General features: G+C 49.9%; 2 protein-coding genes across 2 annotated transcripts; one reads left to right on the plus strand and one right to left on the minus strand.

Moving 5' to 3' along the window:
- The first annotated feature begins 555 nt into the window (after positions 1-555).
- On the plus strand, positions 556-9,594 carry TRAF3IP3 (TRAF3 interacting protein 3). Its single transcript, XM_009701747.1, has 10 exons — positions 556-615; positions 4,556-4,627; positions 4,895-5,035; positions 5,753-5,890; positions 6,120-6,255; positions 7,026-7,088; positions 7,167-7,226; positions 7,739-7,890; positions 9,057-9,329; positions 9,511-9,594. The coding sequence occupies exons 1-10, from the start codon at positions 556-558 to the stop codon at positions 9,592-9,594; spliced, it is 1,179 nt and encodes a 392-aa protein (XP_009700049.1).
- Positions 9,595-10,722: 1,128 nt separating this feature from the next.
- On the minus strand, positions 10,723-11,160 carry LOC104154904 (chromosome unknown open reading frame, human C1orf74; the record flags this gene model as incomplete). The annotated part of the gene is made up of 1 exon (XM_009701748.1): positions 10,723-11,160. A coding segment is annotated over one exon (438 nt), but the record flags the coding sequence as incomplete, so codon positions are not given.
- Positions 11,161-11,166: the final 6 nt, after the last annotated feature.

Genomic DNA, 11,166 nt, shown 5'->3' on the forward strand with positions numbered 1-11,166 from the left:
GCGAAGATGCCATAGCTCCAGTCCTGGAAGTCGCTGTAGAAAATATGTCCAACTCCCCTGGAAAAACCAAACAAAGGAACCCCAGCAGGCTCTCCTCCTCCTCCACCCAGGCATAGGCTGTTAGCTTCAGTTTTCTTTCAAAATATTTGGATTTTGTAGCCAGTTCATAAAATGTTTATAAACTGAAACATCGGGTTTAAATATTTGCCCTTTCCCTTTCAGGAAATGGTGCAGCTGTCCAACTACCTGAAGGTAGGTACCAAATACTGTTAAGCACCCATGGGGAAAGCAGCTCTTTGGCAAGTACAACAATACTTTTTTAATTGTTGTTATTAGAGGAAGGGGTGTTACATACCCAATTTTAATGTGGCCAAGCAAGCCTACAGATAAGCCGCTGAACTCAAAGACCTGTCTGACCCCCCCGAGGGGCAGAAGCCCTGACCCGGAGCTGGAGGGGGAGCCAGGCTGTCCCCACCCGTTCTGGGGGTCCCCGCTGACCGGCTCTCCCCTTCCCCGCAGGAGGCCCTGCACCGCGAGCTGCTGCTCAAGCAGAAGATGGTGATTTTGCAGGAGCTTTTCTCCACGCTGCTGCAAGCGTCAGAAAAATCCTGGCAGGTACCAGAGAGGCGATTCCTGCTGGGGCTGGGGGGAGGTTTTGCCTTGGCAGGACTGGGCTTGTGTGCAGGAGCAAGAGCACCCCACGGGTCTCCCTTTCTCCCTCGGAGCTAAGCTCTCGCCCTGCCTGGCTCCCGTGCTTCGCAGGCGTGGAGATGTCACAGGTTAAGGGCAACGCCATCACCCAGCAGGCAAGACGCCGTGCAGAACCCTTCACACGCAAGTAGCTGCTTGCCCTGCCTCTTTCCTTGCTCTCACCTCTCTTTTTAGGGAGAGCTGAACACAAACTCAGAAGTTAGGGAGTCACTTTACTTGAAGTTTTTTCCTTTTTGTTCCCCAAAAGATTGTTACAAGATGTACTTTGCTTTCAGATCAACAGGAAGTGTAAAACCCTTTTCTTCTGCATGGTTTGGGTTTTTGTTTTTTATACTTGCCTTTCCCACTTTTTCTTCAATAAAAGGCAAACAGAAGTGTATAAGTGGGGAAAAAAATTGGAATAAACCCAAACAACCACTGTCCACCAAGTTTTCTCTCCTAATCAAAAGGAAGTTTCAAATATTTTGAACAAATTATTTTTTTTCCAAAATAAAAATTTTAGATGCACCAAACTGGTGCACGCAAGTGCTGGCAAACACTGCGTTGGATGGGGGAAAGACAGACTGTTTCTTCATCTGGGAACACGACAGCTAAAACCCCCAGCCCGCACGCAGCCGTCCTGCCGAGCTCCCAGCCACCCGCTGTGCCCCCTCCCCAGGATCCGTGGGGCCGTTCTCCCGACACACCGCTGCCCCGGTTCCTTTCGGGGAGGTGTTCTGGGCCCCAAACACCGGTCAGAGCACCCAACACCACGATGCTCTGGCAAACCCGCTTAGCCTCAGGTGCGCTGCTCAGTCAGGGCCCGGCATCAAACTACTTCCCCACAGCCCAGACAAAACCCTCTGGGCAGCACTGAACCAGGGCCCTTTTTTTTTTTTGCTATCAGGAGGTAAAATTAAGGTGATGCATTTTATGCAACATATAAAGTGTTTTATACAGGGTTATTAAATCAAATATTAACTTACAGTTCATTGTGCCATTAAAAAAGCGGTTTGAAAGTTCTGTTGGGACAGAAACGCGAGTGATTGGGTGAGATGGTATAAAAAACTTGTGTTAGATGTTCTGCGGTTAGAAACTTCCGCCTTCGCTTGCTGCTTCAAATAATATGAGCAGGAAAAAACACCCTGACACAGTCTGCAGGAAGTAGCCATGAAACCTCAGATTAGAAACAGGTGGGTGCACTTTGCTTCTTGCTATCTCTGCTACAGAAAAGACTTTGCTGCTGCCTCTCGCGTTCAGCCTTTCATCAGACCAAAAATTAACTCGCCGCTGGCGCTGGAGCCAACGGGGCAGGCGAGGCAGATGCTGCCTGCTTGGAGGGCATCCCCTGGGAGCCGCGCGGAGGGAGGCTGGGGGCAAGGGGCTTCGCCGGGAGCTACGGACAGGTCCTGTACCATAACGCTGTGCCAGGGAGACTGATGGTTGGTTGCCCATTTCCTGGCCCAGGTGAGATGCCAAATGCTTGTCGTAGCAGCTTTTTAATCCTTTCTGATATTTTGGGTTTCAAAGAAATGCTATTGCATACACATGAACGATATGGCAGTAACTCCTGAAACAGCCACAGAGTCATTTTTGAGGTGCTGCTTGTGTTCGTGGGTGCTTCTGGTTTGATGGAGCAAGCAAATACTCTGCAGGAGGATGGGGGTGGTGTTAAACTGAAGGGATAAAGCATTTGGTTCCTTCCCCCTCCCACCCTTTAGGTTAGAGAGACCTTCCTACCACAGGTCTGTACCTTAAATCCTCCATCTGTTGCAAAACTCGCTTAGTTGATTCAAAAACGCTGCCAGATGAAAGAAGCTAAGTCAGTCTCAGTTATTATTATTAAGAGTAATTATTTTTAAGCTGTTCTCTTCTTAAAGAGGAAAATTGCTACTTTAATCTATTATTCTTCCCTTCCTGAGCTCTGAAGTTGAGCCTGACTTTTGGAAGTACCTTGCAGCTGTGCAGAGTTTAAACTCTGTCATTTCCAGTGCACTACTACTATATTGACTTATTTTTCTAGCACAAGCATCATGATTGGTCAAACTGGAAGCCTTCCAGAAACAGTATTTATTATTATTTAAACCAGCTACTTAAAATTACCAAGGGAAGGAGTAGCAGGGAATTCACCAAACACAGGACAACTGAAACACTACAGTTGTCAGCCAAAACCAGTTTAAACTACTTGTATGGATGGCACTTAAATGACAGTGGCAGAGAAATGCAGCAGGGTTTGAGAGAGGTTTTGGAGCTGCCCATTCAGGTAACCTCAGACTCTCTGAAGAAGAGGGCTACAGAGGATTCAAATACAGTATCTGTAAGAGTGGGTGTATTTTGAGCATGTTTTCCCCAATCCGTTCCTCCGCCTGCCTTCCAGGAGGTGTCTGTGGGCTCTCTAGCAAGGCTCAGCGCAAGGATCCCCAGGTGGTGTTGGAACAGCATCACCGGAGATGCTGCAGAAGAGGGAAAACCACCACCACGATCTGATAACGGTGGCTGGGGAGGAGGGTAGTTGCTGTTTTGTTTACTTGGGGGTAGGGGTTTTGTTGACTTGGCTTCGAGGGGTTGTTTTGGTGTTTGTTTTTTAAAGCAACCCCTTTCATGTAGATAGTCTTCAACACAAGGGCTTGACTAAGATTTGCTCACGTAACTTTTCTGGTCAGAAGCATAATTTCTTGTGCCCTCCCACGTATGTGCAGATACTTACTCACCCCTCACTGCGATGCTGTTCTGGTAACAGCCCCAAGAGACAGCTTACTCCATTTAGGGAAATCTTTATGTTCTTTTGCCAATTTATAAGCTGCATCTCCACGAAAGGAGTTTGCCAACACATTTCCGCTCTGAAGCGTAGGAAGGGCCCAGCGCTCTCTTGCCTTGTACTTTGCAGAGTCACTCACGTCTGTGCACGACGGCCGTAACACCACCACCCTCCAACGTGCACCTCTGCAGACAGCAGACTAAAATCAACTGCAAAGGAAAACTGAGCGTAGTATATCACACATAAAAATGCTTTTCAAAAAACCACCTACTTTCTAAGAGGATAGAGCCTTTAGTTCTTTGTACCAAGAACTGAACTGGGAAGATTTAGTCTTTGGGACTCTAAACGTAATTCTGTGCAAATTTAAACAGTGCTAAGACACCAGAGAATCTGTTTTTGCTTGGGTCTAACAGCTATTCCCGTAACACCAAGGAGTTGCTTTTCAGAGGCTTGACTTCAAACAGCAGCAAGCAGGGAGGATACCGGCGTTCTCGGTATTGGTAGTGGAAAAACAGCCTACGTGAAGTCTTTGCTAGAAGTTTTATCTGAATTTGCATGCAGTCTGGTTTCACAAAACTTAAGAAGCCTGACTAACACTGAGAGGAGATTATGATAAGGAAAATGAATCACCACTGCTGCCCTCTATCCCCCTGCCCAACTGCTAGATGTTGCAATGCAGATCCAACCTATTTCCTAAGGGAACCAGCAAGACCAGACCTTAGCAGCAGCTGGAGCTTGAGGCAAGGAGGAACCATCAGCCAGGGAAGGGGCAGCAGCTGTGCTTCTGCCAGAGCCATCCAGACTGGCCTGAAATCCCCCTGCTCTTCACTTCTCCTCTCGCCGCAAGTACCTGCACTCTGTAACCCGTGGAACTGCCTTAGGAGAGTTTTTAAATGCATAGAAGTTTTACTTCCCCAATATCCCACTTACTCAGAGATCACGAAGGCTGATTTGAACTCTAAGCGTTGAAGAGACTTTGACCAAATTTACCCACGATATTATAGATGAAGGGAGAAAGTGAATCAAAACACAAGCTAACAAGACATTGGGGGCATATTGTACACGTCATGATCGCACACATCAGTTCAACTGGTTTTTTCCCCCCAGGGTCAGCTGAATGAAGATAAACTGAAGTGTAAACTAAGGGCACTTGAAAATCAGCTGCAGGCTTGCACCCAGGTAACGTCTGATTCACCAAGAAACGAACATGGGTGAAGAAAGACATGAAAACAAAATATGGAACCATGTAATTAGGTTGGGTCTCAGTTTCTAGAGCAAGCTGATTAGATGTGGATCAGAAAACAATTTTTCCTCTTTGCTGAAGCAATGCTTCACAGCAAATTAGCAGTAGCATTTACGTACTCTGGATTTGCTAATATTCAGACTTAGCAAGATTAGGAATACATCAGATAAGACCCTTCAAGCACTTTAATTCTTCCTTTAAAGAGTTACTCAAAGGAGTGTGTGAAGAAGATCCTGATAGAGATGGAGGACCAGAAGCAGACCTACGAGCAGAAGGCAAAAGAGGCTCTCCAGAAGATGCTGGAGGATAAACTCCAAACAGAGCAGCAGCTGCAAAACTCTCAGGTAAGCAATGTGTTTTACACCTGGCTTTGCTTTCCTCTAGTCCAGCTGTGACAAAGAGCCCCCCACGTTTCAGGGAAAGGCGATGACTAGCTTGCCATTAGCAACAAAGATGCACGAATACCATTTTTTAGCTACTGAGCAAAGTCCAAAGCAGCTTAGTGCAACCTGTGCTCATTTCGTGAGCTGCACATCAGGTTATTAAGAACAGCACACAGTTGGGGAAATATACTGCTGTTTGGCAGTTTTAAGTGTAATCCCTTCTCCTCCACCATCCCTTCGTCCCATTCCCCGCCCTGCACACACACAGGGACCAACAAGCCGCACACACAGACATCCAGGGCACGAGGTCTCCAGAGATGCCTCTTCTGGGGTTGCTCTTTTATATGAAAATGGATTTTCCCCAGGAGGTAGCCTGACCCACAGGGTAACTGGCATTTTCAGAAAAACAAGTAAATCTTATCCCAGATACTACCAGGCTTCTAAATCCTCCCGGCAGCATGGGAAGTCGGTTCCACAGGGAACCCTCCGCCCGCGTCCGCTCTCTCCATCAGATGGCATCAGCCCCATGCCGGCCACTGTGACCCCGGTGCAGGAGGGGCCAGCCCTGCCCTGGCCCCACTGATGCGAGTGCCTGCCGATGTTATTCAGGGCAGTCCGGCATGGTCCCATGGGGCTGTGGGTCATAGCCCACCCGTGGGTCCTTGCCCTCTTCCCTAGAGAAGCCTGGCTGCAACGAGAGAGGACCTTGCCTTCTGGAAAGAGCACTACACCACGCTCAAAGCCGAATTGACCAAGATGACCACGGCACACACTGAGCTCGAAAACAGCTTCCACGTTTTGCAAAGCGAACTGCAGGTACGTTAGTTCCCCGCGGGAACAGCACCCACAGGAGTCTGCAAGCAGGGAAGCCCCCAGGTTGAGATCACTATATAAAGAAAAAGCCCCTCTGATGAAGCACAGTGGCCGCACGTGCAACCTGGTCCTCAGCTCAGGGCTGCCTTTGGTTGCCGGAAAGCGGGCGACACCGCGTGCTCGCGGCGCAGTGCCGGCGCTGGGCTGATGCCAGGGCTCTTCTCGCCCCCAGCAAGTGGCCACGCAGAAGGAGCAGCTCCAGGACGCCCTGCACAGCCTGCGGAGCGAGCACGCTACGCTCCGCCAGCGAGCCGGGGCCTTGCGGGAGGACAACGACCTGAAGGCTCGGCACATCAGCGCCATCGAAGGTATCACGTGCAGGGGAACGGTGGGGAAGTCTGTCCTCCAACTGAACGGAGGATACCAGGAAAATACTCATGGTCCTTAAAGCCAAGTACACACACACAAAAGGCTCACGCTCTCCAAACATGCTGCACACCTCAGCTTGTTGAGAAAGCTTCTTGTTTCCAAAGGGCTCCTAAAGTAATTTCCAACTAGATTAAAGGACTTCAGAGAAATCAAGTGACTTTTGTAGAAGAAAGGACAGAATGGGAGACTTGGAAAAAAAACAAAATCAAAGATGACTCCTCAGCTTTGATGGGGCCTTTTGCATCTTTGTCAGACCCAAACACAGCAACGCAAGCCCCCTTGGCAGCGAGGCAGCACCCGTTACTGTCTGAGGTGCTGCTGCGTGGTGGTGGATATTACCAGCGTATAAATATGTGCTAATAGCATCTTAAAGTACCAATTCAGATAGAGGCAAGGGAACTCACACACATTTCACGTAGCTATTTTAAAACACAATTAAGGAAGAGTAAATGGGTGGCAGGTCTATTTTCATAACAGGTCTCACACAAACAGCTTTAAAACAAACAATAAATTAATAGAGTGTAAGGCACACTAGAAAAAGCTGCCGAAACCAAAAGCTAAAAATTACATCCCTTCAGAGAACAGCATTCAGTGTAGGCTGCAATATCCACTCCGCTTTGCACATGTGGAGAAAGGGAAAGTTGCCATCCTTGCATAAAGATACACAGAGATTTACATCAACCTTGATTTTCCTCTGCCATTATTTCAGATAAATTGCAAAAAGAACAAAATCAGAAGGTAACGCTGGAGGCTACAATCAGCCATTTGCACAGTAAGTAACACAAAGACATACAAAGTAAGAGACCTGCGTTAGCGCTGTGGACGTAACAGTGGCTTTTCACCTCCACAGACTTGATACAGAACCAGGCCAACGAAGAGAAGACCCAGGAGGCGACGATGCAAAGGAAAGGTCAGCAAACTTTGTAACTCCCACCTAGCAGTCCTCTCACTGGACACAGGAACGTTAGACCTGACTCTAGGAGAAGTCTACACTGGTTTAGAATAAAGGATTACTTTAAAGTTACACAAAGCGAGTTATATATTCTGCTAGTTAACATTAAAACGTAAGCGTATTTATGATGGTAAACACTTTAAAAAAATAAATGGATTTCATTGCAAATTCTACTTCAGTGGCTATGCCATTTTTTCCCCAAACAAAATACATTCCAGTTCATGATAGCAATTGCAACTGTACTTGGGAAAAAGCAATAAAAGGTATTTTAACTTTCCCTCCCCTCCATTTCTGACAACTACTTCGAAATACTCCTCTAAAGATGATTAACTTGTAGCTACAGCAGAGGCAGCCTGCGATAACTAACTCCGCTCCCGCGTGCATAGCATGCAAATACTATCTTTAAGCAAGATCTAAAGCAAACTGAAGGCCTGGACCTGTTTCTCATCAGGAGCCTGACTGTTTTCTAGACCAGGTTTTCACTACGCAGACCCCACCTCTCACTCCTGCCAAGGAAAAACAAAACGCTCTGCTAGAGCACCCCGAGGAGGAGGAGGGAGAAGGAAGCCTGAAGGATGAGATGCAGAAAAGGACATCCCAGCTTACAGCCAAGGAGAACGAGGTGAGGAAGTCACTGAATCACGGCTGGGACCAAGTTCCCTGCTGGGGAGCGAGCTGCTGGTGGAAGTGCAGCAGCACAGCACAACGCACCAAAGCTCCTGGAAGCAACCTAAGTTTGGTATCTCCTGTAAGGAGCATCTCTGATGAACTTTTATCCTGATACCAGCCTCACCTAAACCCCCAATGCAGCAGCTGCGTGCAAGGGCAGGGCACCAGCAGCCTGGCACTCGGGGCTGTAGCAGCAGAGCCCTCTCCATACAAACCCATGTGTGCTCTCACAGACAGCAGAGTCTCAAGTGTCCCACAGGGAAAAGCCAAAGCCACACTTTAAGAGCTGAAACCCTCAGCACAAAGGAGGGAGAGAAGGAAGAGAAAAGGCTTGCAAATAACAGGAAGGGTAACTGCTAACAAAAGCAATGCCTTTACAACTGGGCTGCAAAAAACCCCAAAGCTATCTTCCTCTTTCCCATCAAACCATGCCCTCCACCAACCAACAGCCCCACGGTTCTTACAGCAGTACTCAGATAGCAAGGATTTTTTTAAAAAAAGGGTTTATAACTTACTGTAGCAGAGCTTAGAGCCACACAGGAGAAGAACTTGTCCTACTAACCCGTACCGGTGAGCACACCAACACCCTCAGGCATCACCCAGCATCACCTGGGGAAGGGTTTTGTGAAGCACAATCACAGCAAAAGGGAACAGCTGGGGTGGCCCAGCTGCCCCCTCCGCGGCTCTTGCAGCCCCTGGGCATGGGCAGCCTCCTTCCACAGCTGCTGCTAACGCACCGCTCACCGGGATGGCAGCAGGGCCTCACGCTGCATGGCCATCCAGCAAAAAAGGTGCTCCCTGGGTTTTAGGGGTGCGCAGCACAACCAAGGCACCTGTCCCACATGTTCCATGTCTCAGGGGGTTTAAAGGGCTCTGCAATTGCTCTCGCAGCCAGTGAAACGCAAAATGAATTTCAGAATGATAGGCAAACCCTGCCACGAGTTTGCATGCCACTTCTTCTTCCTGACCTGCACACTTCTATGGTCATAAAAATAACTATTGCTTCCTTCTCCCATGTGATGTGAAAGATGGCAGCAAAGCCAAGCAGGTCACGGGATGGTCACATTGCCTCTTCCACCACATTCCCAGTAACCCTGAGATCTGCTCTACTCCCCATAGGTACATACGGACATGCAGGTAGCAGAAGTGAAAATCCCCGGTCACCGCAGTGCCCGTGCGTGGCTGAAGCGCTGCAGCCGCTGCGGGAGCCCTGCCAGTCTCGGTGCGTACGAAAGCGAGGGGATCTCTCCTGCTAACGGCCCCTTGCTGTGCTTGCAGTGCACGGAGCTGCGCTCGGAGCTGGAGGCCCTGAGCGAGGAATACCGCTCCTGCCTGACCAGGCTGCGCCAGTGCCGGGATGAGCTCAACCACTTCCAGAGCAAGCAGGCACAGGTGGGAGCCGTTCCTCGCCCCGACTCCCTGTGCCTTTGAACCGGAGCTGCAGATCAGTCTGGGAAAAATTCCCCCATTCTTTTGTGCAGTGTGGAAAGACGAATGACATGTTTGCTAGGGATGAAATGAGAAGTTTCTTCTCCCCCCCCAATTTCCTAGTAACACTTGCTTCTCCTTGCAGAGACGGCGTGGTCACTGGATCCCTCTCCTGGTGGCAGTGATCGTGATGGCCATAGCCACCTTCCTTGCAAGTTACAGACCGTGAAGGACCTTCTCAGGGACCAACTTCACTGCAAGAACTGACTTCTGCTTCACCAACAGTAACACGCCCTCACCGCAGTGCACCTTCTGCTGTTTCGTACTGGTGTGTTTGGTTCATCTCCTGAGCTGGTCTCACTCTAGACAATCTCCCGCAGCTCCAGTGAACACTGGGAGATCACCCCTTCCCTTGGCTGCTTTGGTTACTCTGCTCCAGTTGAAGGTTGCGCTGCCCAGTCCCCGCGGCGCTGAGGGACAAAGCCACTCCAGCCACCGCTGCCAGAGCTCGCGCAGGGCAGGAGAGATGGGGCATCCATGTCCTCGGGATCCAGCCTCCCTGGTTCTCATGCCTGGCAGCCGAGAGGACTACAAAATTCTCCTTTATTTATTGCCTCCCTAAATGGGAGGTATTTGACCATGGACCGTCTCTACCAGTACCTGACAAAGAAACCCAGCTCAGGGAGGCTTTTCAGCACAGTCCCCTCGTATTTCCCCCATGCACTCACTGTCCCGAGCAATTTTCCCACCTCCCACCCCCCAGGCCCAGTTCAGCCCACCACTCTTCTAGCCTGTCTCATAGCCAAACATCCCCACAGCCATGCCCGCTTCCCCTTCACTGCCAGCACCACATTCATTCAACAGAGACAGGGGTTTTAAGCCCCTTTCGGAGCTGCACTGTGCAGGTTTTACAGTAGCACTTGCCCCTCGTTCAAGCACAGGCTCAGCTATGAGGGGGTGCGTGACACCACCTCGCGTAAGTAGTAAACATGATACGGAGCCTACAATAAACTTCACTAATTCAAAATACTGTGGTAGTCAATTTTTTTATTACTGCTCAGCTGTTTGCACCAAATAAATACACCCTGACTTTACAGGACACACTCTGCAGTCAGGATCGAGGCTGCAGAGCCGCTGTGAGCGCGAACGCCCACACACTGGTCTTCTGGGAAGTACGGGTATTGGTTTTGCAACTGGCCTACGAGGTCGGGGGCCTGAGATCGTCACAATTCAAGACTTTGGCGCTCAGGAGGCTCTTGAGAGACCCTCAGTGGGATTCACAAACAGGGAACCGGATCTCTCGCCTCAGTCCCTGATGCAAGTGAGAAAGGCCAAAAATTCTGAGTTTGCTTGTGTTTTACAAGGCAACCGCTGGAAGAGACACCACCTCGCTCGAAATGCGGAGACCCACAAAGTCGCTCTGTGCACTGAAGGCCTCCTTCAGCTCATTGCACCAGGCATCCAGCACCTCCTTCAGCTCCACGCAGAGGTTCTCTGGGATGCTGAAGGAGTAGATCTGGACCCTGAGACCGTCCCTTATCCTGGGGCAGGAAGCCTGGACCGTGAACACCCGCAGCGGCGTCAGCGCCAGGCAGTTCTCAGCACCCTCCTCCATGGAGAAGGCATATGACGCCGGGTAGCCCAGCAGCACTCCAACGATGGTGCAGAGGTTCCAGCCCGCGGGGACAACCTCGCTGGAGGACACGGGGCCGGCACTGGTGGCCTCGGCAGCCCCTAGGTGGGCCAGGAGGGTGGCAAGGTGGCCCCTGATGGCCTCAGCCTCCTCTGGCCCGCACAGGGC

The sequence above is a fragment of the Cariama cristata genome, unplaced genomic scaffold (assembly GCF_000690535.1).
Source record: "Cariama cristata isolate BGI_N322 unplaced genomic scaffold, ASM69053v1 scaffold30136, whole genome shotgun sequence".
In the NCBI taxonomy this organism is placed as follows: domain Eukaryota; kingdom Metazoa; phylum Chordata; class Aves; order Cariamiformes; family Cariamidae; genus Cariama; species Cariama cristata.